Source organism: Haemaphysalis longicornis, unplaced genomic scaffold (genome assembly GCF_048455015.1).
Source record: "Haemaphysalis longicornis isolate Haplotype H1 unplaced genomic scaffold, Haemaphysalis longicornis Haplotype H1 scaffold_7, whole genome shotgun sequence".
In the NCBI taxonomy this organism is placed as follows: Eukaryota; Metazoa; Arthropoda; class Arachnida; order Ixodida; family Ixodidae; genus Haemaphysalis; species Haemaphysalis longicornis.
In genome coordinates this window covers 34,028,739-34,043,498 of record NW_027526422.1, presented here as the reverse complement: position 1 = coordinate 34,043,498, position 14,760 = coordinate 34,028,739, and the positions used below count along the sequence as shown (strand labels likewise).

The 14,760-nt window shown below is 47.2% G+C and overlaps 1 protein-coding gene across 1 annotated transcript; it reads right to left on the bottom strand.

Moving 5' to 3' along the window:
* Nucleotides 1-267: 267 nt before the first annotated feature.
* Nucleotides 268-13,973, bottom strand: LOC144146241 (uncharacterized). Its single transcript, XM_077678204.1, has 6 exons — nt 13,738-13,973; nt 11,786-11,902; nt 5,080-5,189; nt 4,549-4,625; nt 2,755-2,826; nt 268-416 (listed from the first exon to the last, which is right to left on the bottom strand). Exons 1-6 carry the CDS (start codon nt 13,765-13,767, stop codon nt 268-270), a joined length of 555 nt encoding a protein of 184 aa, XP_077534330.1. The 5' UTR covers nt 13,768-13,973.
* Nucleotides 13,974-14,760: the final 787 nt, after the last annotated feature.

Genomic DNA, 14,760 nt, shown 5'->3' with positions numbered 1-14,760 from the left:
TTGAGAGCGAGGAGGGTAGCGTGATGCGGGAGAGGAGGAGTGGGGGAGAGGGTGCACCTGGAACGGCTGTTGCGGACGCCGAGGCACGCCAACGCCGACAACGCCGGGTGACATCGTGAGTTAAAGAAATGCTCTGCATTTAAAATATATTATATATATATGTGTGTGTGTGTATGTGTGGGATTCAATTTTTTTACTATATTGTGATAAGTGACGGGAAGCGAACCTTTGAGAACGAGGGTTGCAGTGTTTTACTGTTAGTAATAGTCAGCGCCAAGGCGACTGGCATGTGGACCGCATGAGCGGCACGATGGGCATTCCCGCCTTCTGCAGTGCCATGGTGATGCGCTGTTGTATCTCCACGGGAATCGCGTCCCATGGCTCCAGCGTGGTGAACAGTATCTTGGGCTTGCCGTCTGCGTGGAAGAAGCGGAGCATTTGCAAGGCAGCGTATATGTAGCTCTGTCAGAAAAGAACGCTAACGACACCATCGACTGGAAGGTATAACGTCAGTGCTGGAGCTGTAACTCTCCGTCTGCACACCAGCTGAAAATGGAAGAGGAACTTGTCAAAACAATGAACCACATTTGTGGAACGGCCACAGAGAGCCTCAAATTTCTTTGTCAATTGAGTTTACTGATTTAAGTGGTTGATTGATGGTAACTATTTGTTTGATTAGATCTTTTATCAGGCTTGGCTAGTCCACCTCAGTGGATATGCACCACTGCGGCACGGCTTTTAGGGGCGAAGCTCCTCTTGCTCGGGCCCTGCCCCGTCCCTCGTTGCTGCCAAGCACGGCGGAATGATGATGATTGTGGCAGGATCCCTCTAGGAATTGGCCAACCAAAGATTGGCCGAAGAGGTCAAAACGTTCGTTCGTTGCTATTCAACAAGGAGGACAGGAAGAAGAGGTTGTCGTTCGTCGCCTGCGAGCTGAAGACACGTACCGGAGGTACGCGACACAAGACGCTCTGCTGCAGAAGGCGACGGCCAAGGTGGCTAAAATGTCACACACCGAATTCGCCAACTTACCCATGGAGATTATCATCGTCCCAAGCCCTAGATTCCCAAGATTCGCAAGCCCTACATAATCACCACAAACATCGACGTCGTCGACGGGCTTGTCAACGGAGCGGTGGAAAGCTTGACGTGTCGAGTCTTTATATGATGTGTGGGCGAATGTTTCACGGTTTTACCGATAAACATTTGAGCTTCGCCCCTCTCATCATCATTCACTTCGTGGAGATGGCGGGATTTTTTTTGCCATAAGTCATGAATGCAACCTTTTCGGCACTGACAGCTGACGCCACAAGAAATTGTAAGGCCAGTATTCTCTCACTAAAATGGCGAACAAGTTATCAGGAGTAGTTTTTTCATTCCAGCTTTCAAATGAGGCCACTTAAGTAAGCCTAAAATGTCACCAGAAGTAGACAATGCCAGCTATTTTCCAGCAGTATTGATGACCAATGCATATTCCGGTCGCCCAAGCCAAGGTATGCATTTTGATGCCTCTCTGTTACCTCGCCAGCTTCGTGCTACGTGACGTCATTATTTACTACACTAAATTGCTCTGTCATTGCTAAAAAAATGAAATACAGGTAAATGAATGCTTGAAAGGACGCCACGTTTCTCAGGGAAGCTCGTATGCACAGGGTAACTAATTGAGTTAAGAAGACAGTTGCGTAAATTTGGCTCTGGGTGGGATTCAAACTGGGAGCATGAGGAATGCAAGACAAGTACACAGCCAGCGGCCCACCACATCCCAGTGATTTAACTCGCTAAAGGTGTACGTAATGAACGGGTTATGGCGTTCGGCTTAAAAAAACATGTGCCAGGGAGAAGCACTGTGCAGTGATAACAGAGGAATGGTTTCTCCGTGCTAGTTGCAGAACTAGCAAATAGGTTACTAGCAAAGCACGTTTCCGCTGATAGCGCTAACAAGGGCAATTGGCCAAGCCTTTCAGCCATAGTAACGAAGACATGACACTTTGTTTTGGAATGTTATGAACTATGAACTATGATTTGTTACTTACCCATTTAAATATTCTAGTTAGGTGTTTGTAATGAGAAAATTGTAGAGGATCATCAAGCAAACCGATAACCATCATTAGATTTGCGAAATTGTAATTGCGTGCAGAGCTACGTACAGCGCTTAGAGCCTCAGCTCTCCAGATGATCACAACGGGCTCCGTGCAGCAGCTGAGCGCCGCAAAGCCACGGCCACGTGCTCATGTCACTCGGAGCTGTACACGTCGCACGCCCAGCACGCTTTATCTTCTGCTCGAGCGGAAAGTGTTGCGCCGTGAAGATAAATCCGAATATAATTAAAGCGTGGTGGGCGTGTGATGTGTACAGCTCCGAGTGACATGGGCGCGTGGGCGTGGCTTTAGCTGCCGCCTCGAGCCCGTTGCGCTCATCTGGAGAGCTGAGGTTGTGAGGGCTGTAGCTCTGCACGCCATTACAATTTCGCAAACCTAATGACGGTTATCGGTTTGCTTGATGATCCTCTACAATTTTCTTATTACAATCGAACACTTGACGAATAATTAAACGGTTAATTAACAAAATATAGTTCATTATTCCCGTAATTAGCTCTTGAAACCCGTTTTATTGAATCCGCCATGTTCTCTGACCACTTCGCGCAAGAAAAACAATTCTACCTAAAAACGTCTATTTTTTTTTTAAATTACTCTTCCCTCTAAAACCCTGTATATGCGTCGTGGGTTTGCTTCATGAATGCCTAGAGCTACTTACCATTTTGTGAACAAACGTAGACCAAGGCCCATGATCGATTGTCCGTGTCTAAGATTTGCTGGAAAAACCTCCCTGCGAGGGAAACGAGAAACAATGAAACCAGTAGGCCAATGAGAAAAATTACCTGTCTCAAATAAAAGTCAAAGTATCTCTACCGTTCCCCTTGAACTTTTTTCGTGACATTAGAGAGTTTTAGCATAGCGTGCTCCGTCCGCTAACGCTATGGCGGCGGGTAGCGGGGCGCGACTGGGGAGAGCTAATTCGTCACGGTGGGGTGGATTAGTTCCGCGCGGCCTGCCTTCGCCATGCCCGCTCTTTCCCTCCGCTGAGGGGCAACCTCCTCGCACTCCCCGCGCGCGCATGCGCAGTCCGGTCCCGCTACCCGCTAACCTTAGCGTAGCGTACGGGAGCCGCTATGCTAAAACTCTCTATTAAAGAGCAAGTCAACAAACGCCAAAACTGAGCCCACTTCGCCACGCACACGCTGACTGCACCCAGGTAATGTTTCTACTGGAAGTCTTAGAAAATGCTCACGCCAAACTAGTGTCAGTGAAGTTAAGGGCCAGTATATGTGTATATTAATTGATACTCAGGTTGACTTCTGCCACTAATTGCAATAACTCTCATGTTCACCCACATAAATCTTTCACTGGACTTGTATGTCGAGGTGACACATTTGGACGGGAATATAAACTAACTAATTTGCGAAAGGTAGCGAGACAACCTGTTTTATTTTATTTCAGTTATTCATCCTTCAATCTCTGTAAAGAAACTCTGTAATGATGTAATTATATATGATTTTGCAATGTTTAATTATTTTACAATCCACATCTACTCTAAACGTATATTGTGTAATTATCCTAAACGAGCGCCGAAACGAAATTTTCGATCTGCTGCGTGTGACTGTGCCCCTGTTCTAACGAGGTCATTTTCCCAAGATGACCGCTGGCTGTTCCTTATGCAGAAATCGTTTTTATTAGATTATTCAATCAGGAGATAAGTTCCGTTGCTGTAGTTGGTGTTAAACAAAATACACTGTAGAGTGCGACCTTTCTGTAATGTTTGGCCGTGAATGAGAGCGGTTTGCTCAGGCAAAATTTTTTTTTGCCGAATTCCGGCTGCAAGAGTAAAGACGTTCATGCCTGCACTACCTTCCTTTCATATTCTAATATATAATTCCGGAATTCACGAAAATTTCACTTACGTCACATCCGTCACGGAAATGACGCCAGTAAACGAAGCAAGCGGCCTGTAAAGGGTGCACCCCTGCACACAGGGTCTTCTTGCGGGTAAGCAACCTTAAGTACTAACGAGTACGCTATACTTTGGGTTATTTGTTTTCGAGTTTTTAATTTTAACACGGGAGTGTTTTATGCCGGGATACACCGAGATTTCACTAACGTCATATCCATCACGGAAATGACGCCAGTACACCTTTGCCGAAGCGATCCGCCAGAAGGACGTCGCTCACCATGTACACCTTCAAGACAGCCGCCGACCCGCAAATCATGCTCAGCTGCAGATTTCGCTGCACATTTAACTTTCGTGTTTCACCGATTCCTATGACAGAGGAATCAACCACAGCTTTTTCGTTATTTCTTTCAGTCCTACATTCCCATTTCCCCGGCTTCTGAAGGCCTTAGCAAAGGAGACGTGCACTCCTAAGGACAAGAACAGTCATTTCATCTACTCGGCACCCTCTGTGTACGTTAACCTGCAAATCTGTCAGGCTAGGTTGCATACAAAGCGTGATATGTGGGCTCCGTGTGTTTGCCTTTCCACCCACGTTCTTACCATCTCTTTGAAGGAACTGCACAGAGCTGTCCACGAAGAATTTGTACTCCTTCACTTTTTTTGTCCGCCCGCCATACCTGAAAGACGGTATTTTGAAGCAAATCATTGTTACAGCCATCTTGAAACTGTGTGCGACTCAGTGTTTACTATTAGATCCTGACGGGAAAGGAAGAGACAACATGATTTGAACCCTGGCCTCTTTGTGGTTAATTAATTAGTACATGCACTTATAGCTCTCTTTGCTCATAGTTTTTATAGGCAGAAACATGTTTGATGCATATATGTACACACTTTCTATAACCTGAATGTAAGACGTATAAAAGAAGCAAATATATATCCGTAAATATATGCCTCCATATGTCTTGATAAAGCCTGTAGGCCTCCTTTGTTTGAATGTTCCTTACAGAAAGTGGTACTATAGTGTACAAGCAATATTGTTTCAGCTTTTATCAAGGAGACAGGCGGGGGTGATATTCCCAGTCACCTAATTATTTCTTGAGGACTATATCGTGTGTTGTAATAGGGTCCTACCTTTCAAGATCATACCACATCATGACACCTCGTTCCGGGTAGTAGGTCCTCACCACGCAAGATTGGATGGGTGGGTGGGTAGCAATCTCGAACCAAAACTTTCCTGAAATCTGGCAAATATATAAATTGTTTACATCAAGTTTAGCTGTTACTGCCTGTAAAAAAATGCAAGCACAGGCAAACAAGGAGAATGCAAACAATGAGATGTAAAGTTAGATTCGGCTAATTTATATCACACCATGTGAGCCGTCTTTTTTTTTTTTTTTTCTAAATGAGCCAGACGCAGAAACCGAAATTGAGTCGGATAAAACTGCGTACTGACAAAAAGAAAACTCGGCAACTTTCCCCCGAAAAGTGGTGGCAAGAAAAGAATTGAGATAGCGCCCTGAAAACGTGTCCGCAGATCGTAATTCGTATCGGAAATTAGCCAAATCCATTTCCCCAATGGGAGTTTGCTTTTGGCTTGACCGTTTAGACTGTTTCGTGGGTGTGTTTTTCTTTTTTGCTTTTCGGAGCTGGCTTATTATTAATTCAGACGGCCATGAGGAGATCGGCGAAATATCTGACCCTAGATGTCAATGATGAAGTGAACAGAAGAAAAAGTGAACGAATTGAAACTGAGAGATGTCAAACAATGAGTTTATTTCGTCTCACCCATCCCTAGGAAATAACTCCAGTTATATTTAGTTTTTTACTCCCGTATATTTACCATTTTGGTACTTAAATGAATAGCCGCCGCTTACAAGCACTGGCAAATCTCCCCCCTCCCTCTGACAGCACGAACCACTTCATTAAGGTGAGGAAGAAGACATGAGCAGCCTTCTTGTGAAGCATGTTGGAAATTCATGGCAAAGCAATGAAGAGCTTGCTTACTTCATGAGTGCCTTCAGGTGTGCCCAAGAAAATTGTCCTTGGGAAACATTTGAAAAGAGCTGCTAATGGTGCCAAGGGAACTCACCTGCTCTCCTGGTATAGCTTTATGGTTCGTGAAGCCCTGTTGCATATTTTAGTGCCTTTTCCACCAATGCTACATCGCATTATGCTTGGTAGTCAATTTGAATAAAGTTTTCATAAGAATGCCGCATCAACTTGAGTGTTTCGATTAAATATAAGCCAAACTCAAACATCACCCCAATATTGATCAAATTCACTCCATAATTTTTTATTACTTGTGGCCATAAACGTCCCATAGCTGACACGTCAAGTATGTCATATACAGTAAAACCTCGTTACAACAGGCACTCAAGGGATCCGGGAAACATGTCTCTTGTAACCAAAAATTCCAAAAACAGTGCTGAGTCGAACATGACCTCTTTGTTATAAATCAGCATCAAAACGTATTCGGACAGGTCGACAAGAAAATTCTCACTATGGCCTATGAAAGTCATTCATAGTAGTTTCGGAGACTGCAGATTGTACTAGTTTCCTTCCCAACCATTGTAGGTAAAGCACTTTTGTGGGTAAGCTGCCGACACTTTCTGTCCTACAATACGCCCATCATCATTCTCCGCTCGTTCATCCTCTAGAGCCCCATTAGTTCTTTTTGACGAATTGTTCCGACTTTTGGCCGGAATGCTGAATCGATCGAGAGTCCGACCGACCGACCAACCGTATTACTTGTATTCTCTGGTGAGGCACGCATGCCGGCAACCATGTGAGTGTGACGTCACTGGTTAGGTCGGGCTATAGTGCCTATAGAATATACTGGTCTAGGCACTATAGTTATATAGGCACTATAGTGGTTATATAGCACTACAGTAGCTATATAGGCACTATAGAACCTAGGCACCATAGTCGGGCTCCGCGGGATGGCGGTACTTGTCCGTGCTAAGCACATGACGTCTATTAGACGTTCCAAACTCTACCCCATCGAACGCAAAGTAATGCCTCGACTCCAACGTGAATGCGATTAATAACATCTCTGTTGACACCACTGTTGAGAATCGGGCTGAAACCGAGCAGACGACGCACGCCGGTGCTTTTTTTTTTTCGGCGTGCGGGTGTAGTGGCCCAAGCCGCGCCATGTCCGTGGTGCTTCGGCCATGTTCGAGTCCTTTTACAGTGTTGCCAAGCGAAGAAATTGACTGCTAAAGTTTTCAACGAATACCACCTATATACTTTTGCCCTTAACTTCACACACTGGTTGTGAATAAACTTAAATAGCCTGGCAGCACGCATGCGCGCCAGTTTTCTCAAGCGCCGCAAGCAATTGGGAGGCCGAGGCCGAGGCCGGGACCGCAAAGCCCAGTCTTCTTGCTCAGCCCCGCAGTGGTGTTGAAATGCGCAACTAAAGATATTGCACAGCGTCGCTCCTCCTAGCACGAATCCGAACTAATTAAGGGGAGGCCGTACTCTCAAATGTGTGGAAGACCAGCGCATGAACAGAGCTTTCGAACATGGCAGCCAGATGACGCCGCATGTGCCGAAGACTGTGTGCTCCATTGTTCGTGTTTCTGTGTATTTCCCCTGTACATATACATAGAAAGAGCAAAACTCTGCTGGGGCGTTCACTGTTCAAAGTTGTATCGAATGGAATGTTTTTTTTCTGGCGATTCCTAGCTGTCGCGCATGGATCCCTCACCACCAACCACAAAGTTTGAGTGCAGTAAAGCTTAATGCATCATGCTCGTTTACCTAATACAAAAAGTCATGCATGGCATGTTCTCTGTCAACATTCGTAATCTGCAGCATTCAAGAACCGGGCATTCAACCGGATTTCCGAAGCTTACGGCGAGCAATGGAACTAGCGGACAACAATTTGACCTAGTACTTTATTCTGTTGTAACTTGTTAGACATATCGTTAAACTTTTCTGTTCTTATAAAAGGTAGCGGCGTAGCCAGGATTTTATGACCCCCTCCACCCCCTCCACCCCCCCCCCCCCCTTCCTGGCCGGAAATGCTGCTACCCGATCCTACCTTTCTGTCGCTTTTTCGATGCCTGCTAAGAATGGACAGCTGGTTTTACTCAATTAGAGCCAGATCGTCTATTTTAAAGCTTACTATAGGAGATAGATGGACCTTTTAAGCTTGCTCCGACACAGCTGGGACGCCCTGTATATGCACTGAAAGACGATTGCTTCAACCGACGTAGATTTATTTGACAACGTTACAAGCGGGGATCTGCTCTTCTTCAGGCTTTAATGTATACAATGGCGCCGCCAGGTCTCGCGGGTTCCGCGCTATAAGATGAAAGGGGGAGAGGGTGACTTTTTAAATGTTTATGTTAAGAGTAAAGAGGGGGCAGCTGGAAAAAAATGGGCCAGGAGTCCCACGACAGGTCTCTGCCGGTCAAGACTGCGCCTTGGCCAATAAAACGTTGCATCGGGCTGACAGAGCTTGTGCGCTCCTCGCCCTATTTTTCGCCAGCTATTTCTCTTTCGTCTCCATTTGTGTTTCATGCAAGAAATATCGCCCTCTCCACCGTCCATTTCCTATATTACTCGTGGCTGCGCTTGTCAGGAATCACATTTCTTGTGCCAACGATCCCTCCGAAACAGCCAGAGTTGACGGGTCGGGAAAGAAGGGCGTGTCAAACAAGGCAAACGAAGTAATTAAGTTTACTTGGCAAACTGCTCTCTACTCTCGAATCACGTTACCAGTCGTGAACCTGCCTGTGAGAATCTGCCTCAGCACTGGCACAGACGTGTCGATTCTGAACGAGATGAGAGCGCGTTGGGCGCTCGCATGCAGAAGCTTACGTGACGTACGTCACGTCACGTACGTCACGTGCGTCACGTGCTGGCCGTAAACGGCCATGGAACAACACCACATGTTGGCCTGTCCATATGATCCCCTCCTCGAAGTAATTCCTCGGAGTTCTGAGAGGCAGCGTTGAGCTCCTCTAACCCAGAGAGAAAGAAGAGCATCATAGCCCGGGCTACCTCCGCACAGCTCCGGCTTCCGTCCTAGGTCTTTGAGAGAACTCCAATGACCCAGGTGGAATTCTAACCCACATCGCGTCATTGTACGGGTGCCAGTAACACGCTCCAAACCGCTCAAACAAAGGGGAATTTTTACTCATTATTGCATGAAAAACTAGCGCTAAAATCTCAGCTTATCTATACGATGACAGGAGGAACCGACGTAAGCGTTTCAACTATTATTAACGAACTCCGCACCGGTTAGATCGTCTTTAACTCACGATGTCACCCGGAATTGGCGTGCCTCGGCGTCCGCAACAGCCGTTCCGGGTGCGCCTTCTCCCCCACTCCTCCTCTCCCGCATCACGCTACCCTCCTCGCTCTCAACAACAGGTCCGCACCCCTCCCCCTACACTATATAAAAAAATATTACTTACCGGCGCCTGGTTTCGATCCCACGACCCTGCGGGCGGAACGCAAGGTACATGGTGCTCTACCCACTGCGCCACAAAGCCGACACAGAATAGAAGGCTACGAACGCGCCTTATATCCTTGACTCATTCAAACTACGTCAAGAAGCTGCTGATACAACGCATTCACTACCTGTGGGCGGAACGCGAGGTACATGGTGCTCTTCCCACTGCGCCACAAAACCGACACAGAATGAAAGGCTACGAACGCGCCTTATATCCTTGACTCATTCAAACTACGTCAAGAAGCTGCTGATACAACGCATTCACTACCACCAACTCCCCAAACACTAAACGTTAACGCAATACACCCACCTCCTATGCGACGCATTTACTCGAGTCCCCCTCGCGGGGAGATGGGCCCTTTTTATATAGTGTAGGGGGAGGGGTGCGGACCTGTTTTTGAGAGCGAGGAGGGTAGCGTGATGCGGGAGAGGAGGAGTGGGGGAGAGGGCGCACCTGGAACGGCTGTTGCGGAAGCCGAGGCACGCCAACGCCGGGTGACATCGTGAGTTAAAGAAATGCTCTGCATTTAATAGTTAGGCGGGGCCCTGTTTCGATCCCACGACTCTCTGGCCGCAACGGGAGGTACGTGGCGCTCTTCCCACTGCGCTACAAACCGTAACGGGAGCATGTGCTACGAACGCGCCTTATGTCCTTCACTCATTCAAACTACGTCACGAAACTACAGATACAACGAAGGCACGCGAAGCTGAACGTCAACGGAAACGAAGAACTGAAAACTTTAGAGGAGGATGTTGAATTTCCTGCGGGAAAGCTGTGGCGGGAAGCGCCACGCGCCTTGCAGCTCAACCAGAGAAGAGGACGAAGAGGGCGGGCAGCGGGGTAGGAGCGTGAGCACGCAATAAAGAAAGACGAGAACCAGGAGGTGGGCAGCACGAATCAGTCTTATTGTCAATGCGAGATTTTTCTCATCTAAAATTCTCCTGGAATCCGAATTGGTGCCCCTCACGCGACCTGGAGGCGATTGTAACGAGCCTTCGATGTCGTGTGCCCCAGTTGAACAGATACCTCCACAGGTCTCGTCTGGCGCAGACTGCCATGTGCAGTTACTGTAATGAAGAAGAGTCTGTCGACCATTTCCTTTTGTCATGTCGGCGATTTTCAAGCCTGAGACGTCAGCTCCTTGAAGTGCCGCTTCATCGCCTGGGGTTGGTATTATCAGTGCCGGCTCTTTTATCATTTGGGGCTTCAGAAACGGGATATTGCCGCCGGGATGTTTGTTCTGCTCTTCTGCGCTTCATTGAAAATTCCAAAAGATTTACAACCTAATTCGTATCTTGTTCTGGATCCTCACCTGAGCCCTCCACAAGCATCAATTTCTAATTTTTTTTTTATTCTCCTCCTCTCCCTCCTTCTTCTTCCTCCTCCTCTTATTTTTCTTTATTTAATTATTTATTTACTTATTTCCTTTTTTTTTCAATATTAACCAAATTCCAAACTCAATTCCTCCAACACAAGAAAAGCTTCCAAAATATTTATATTTTTCTTTGAATCATTCTAATTTTCTAATTTCCTTTGAATCTCATTCGAATTAACGACTGATGTTTGGCCGATCCCCTGATTGGGTATGCGCCAATATTCAAAGGAACAACAACAACAACAACAACAACAAGTTCGATCAGGTAACGCGGGTGTCGGTCTCTTCGCTGTCTCTACATTTCTCTACATTTCTCTGTCTCTGATGGGGCTTCACACTACGTTCCCATTCGCGCTCCGATAAATGAAACAACATAACGGCAACACAATGGAACCTACACGGAACCCCCATGATGCTTCGCATCCTCCTCATGATTCCCCACGGGAACACGGTGTAATTTTTTTTGCCCTGCCTCTACTAACAAGGCGACAGTCGACAATCTGGTGTTCCCCTTGGTCAACAGCTTGTTGCAGCATTTATTCCATATTCTGGCACAGTGCGCACTTTGGCGATCGAGTTAGGTGTGACCCAGCCCAAGCACCATGTGCTTCTCTTTTGGCTATGAGCGTCGTATTACGATCCAAGTTTTTGTCAATTGCAGCGAACACTGCCTGTGATACCAGCCCACACACAGAGCTTCGTTGCGCCATGAACTGCCCTCGAGTGCGAAGACATCTGAGGTCTGGCGAACTGCCGCACACCTTCATCGGCGGCTGCTATGCAACAGATCTACTACAGCTTGCCTATAGCGACAGTCTAAAAGTCAGACACACGTCAAGCAAGCTGCACAAGCGTGGAAACATATTCTCAGACCGCACCATACACACGAAGACGTGCCGATGAGGGCTCTCAATTGGTGCATTATCATTAGATACAGAAACCTCTCGGGAAAGGTATGCATGGCTCATGCGGATAGCTTGTACGCGGAACGTACTTCCCTCCAGTCCACGTTGGCGTTGCTCCACAAAACCGGACAGCGCCCGGCTTCGGCCAGCCCGGTCCACGTCAACAGTGTCCACGTGGCCAATAGGCAACACAAGTGCCGTAGAGCCTTGAAAGGAACGAAAGATTCACGTGTGAGGACATTTTCTTCCTTAGGAACAATGAGGGTGCGAGCCACGCCGTCCGTCCGAGATGGCGGGCTTGGCTAGCCTCGGTCCAGCTGACGGACCAGTAGGCTTTAGTAAACCTGACCGGAGACACCATCGACAATTAACGTTTAATAAAGTTTTTCCTCCTCCTTTTTCTCATCGCCCACATATCTGCATCCCCCCACAACCTCCAATGGGAGAAATGTAGCCCTCCCATCAGCACCTAGTCTACTCTCGCCCGCACGACCCACACCCTCCTCCACACCCCACCCTTGAGCAGTGGGAAGCAGTGCTGACAAGGTCACGGCGGGATCAACAGCAAACCAGGGTTGTTAGAGCCCTGGAAGCGGTGTGGACTGACGGCCTCTAGCTGGACAAAGAAGCGCTGCCCACAAATCCACTACTCCACCTTATGCCAATGAATTTTTTTTCTCTTCCCGGTGTACAGAGACAAGACTTCAGAAATTCAAAGGGATCATTTAATACCACTATCAAGGAGTAATGGGGGGCCGTGCTACACAGCTAAAACCCTGACATCCAGCGGTGGGCCGCCTAAAGGGCCAAAGACGCCGCCAGGAGCCAAGATGCCTTGGCCGTCGTCTAAGGTGCCACAGGCCTGAAGAGGCCTCCCGTTCGGACCGATTAGTTATTTCTCCTTCAGTTCTGTCTCCTCGCATACGGGGTTGTTTAAACTTGCGCAAAACTTCTCAGCTATACGCTTAGAACGTGTTATGTAGCCATCGAATGCATTATCAAGCAACCGAAGTATTTGTGGCAAGTAAAAAGCGATTATACCCCACGTTTCACGAGTGCTGTCTGTAGTCTGTGGTTAGAGATACACACCCCCAAAATTGACGCCAAAATGCATGGGCGTTCGTCATATCGGGCGTTTGCACACCGAATAACGTTTGTCGGCAGGGCTACTCTTACATTGGCTCCAGCTGCTAAGCTCGGTTCCTGACGGCGGCAGTCTTAAGTCTTTGAAGCGGGAACAAAATGCTAGAACACCAGCATCACGGTGCCGTGTTTCGCAGTTCAGCGTCGGCCGTTAATAGACAACTTTGATTTTGACTGCCGCCGCATTCGAGGAGAACTAAAGCAAACATCGCAACCCACCTTTTCTTGCCAGTATCAGTGAAACTGCTGTCATACCTCCCCCATGTTTTTTTTTTTTTTAAAGCGCAAGCTTTCTCGCGCCACTTCCCCAAGAAAACTGTCCTTACGTCTGTCCGTATAACGCCTGCTCTCCGCTTAGGTATATTGAGCCATATGGGGTATTTAATGGAGGGCACTTTTAAAAATAAATTTAGTAAATTTCCGCACCCTCCGAAGCAGCCATTTATGTATCAAGATGAGCCCTTGGGAGGCAATGCATATATGTACTATTTTACAATTCCCACTGGAATATATATATATATATATATATATATATATATATATATATATATATATATATATATATATATATATATATTGGAAGCGGATTTTTTCTCGACTTTGATTTCTTTGTTTCTGTATCATACAAGTACCTCAGTCAGCGCCATAAAGCACTTTCCAATAGCCGAATAGCACTGCACTAAAGAGTGCATCTATCTTTTATGTGTGTTCTTACGGAATTCCTCGTCCTATATATACATATATATTCACATTTAACACCTAGCTAGAAAAGAGACCTGTGAAAAGGAGACAGGCCAACAGCCATGCAGAGCCATTCTCGGTAAAAATGCCACGAATCTGCGCTCACATGCCACCATTTACGCAGTCAAAATGTAATTACTCTCGTAATTGAGCTTACCCGCGTGTGAAGAGATGCCACCGCGCACATCGCGCAACTAGACACGGGTGGCCTCAGCCCGGAAAGATGTATTCCGTTTGTGCACCCTGGCCGGTCGGTTTAACGTCTCAATGGCAGACTCGGTATGTTTCGGTCCGTGCTTTGATGGCCAGGGTGAAGGGGCGGGCGTTGAAAATAGCTTGCGGTGTCGCGGTTGTCCTTTCAGCGCGCCTACGTCGGGTCACGAATGCCCCGAGCGCTTTCTGAAAGGAAAGAAAAAAGCTCCTTTGGCAGACACCGGCCTGCACTTTGTGGCGCGCACATGATGAATTGCCTGTTCCCCACGCTTAATTCTTTGCGGTTTTTTTTGTTTTGTATTTTTTACCCAAGAAAATGTGGCTTGTATATTGGGCCGTCACTCGGCGGTCAAGGTCAGAGATGCTCGTCCGACAGAGGCAGAGACAGAGACGAACACACACACACACACACACACACACACACACACACACACACGCACACACACACACACGCACACACACACACACACACACACACACACACACACACACACACACACACACACACACACACACACACACACACGCACGCACGCGCGCACGCACGCACACAGAGAGAGAGAGAGAGAGAGAGAGAGAGAGAGAGAGAGAGAGAGAGAGAGAGAGAGAGAGAGAGAGAGAGAGAGAGAGAGAGAGAGAGAGAGAGAGGGGGGGGGGGGGGGGAGAGAGATAGAGAGACCAGCGACTCCTTTTCAGAATATATGCATTTGCGATCCGGTACACGTCTCCCTCAGCCCCTTGTATATGACAGAAACGGAAGAGCGCATCTCTGGCCGTTTTGAAGTTGTCAGAGACTTATTCGCGACGTCAGAGAACCAAATAATGAGTGGTTTCTCTTCATTATAAAACGATGTCTGAATTTAAACTCTGCAGTCACTGCTGCTTGTCAGTCAAAAAAACAAAACTTAGGCATAAGTTTCTCTTCTCGAAACTCTAAAGTACCAATATAGGCGAACTTGCTTTTACA

Excerpts from the sequence above, each read along its gene's own strand:
- LOC144146241 (XM_077678204.1), bottom strand. The coding sequence starts at position 13,767 with ATGTGCGCGGTGGCATCTCTTCACACGCGG. Across the intron at positions 5,190-11,785 it reads CCAACGTGGACTGGAGGGAA|ATTTCAGGAAAGTTTTGGTT; the intron begins GTACGTTCCGCG and ends TATATTTGCCAG. Across the intron at positions 417-2,754 it reads CTACGTTTGTTCACAAAATG|ACGGCAAGCCCAAGATACTG; the intron begins GTAAGTAGCTCT and ends TCTTCCACGCAG.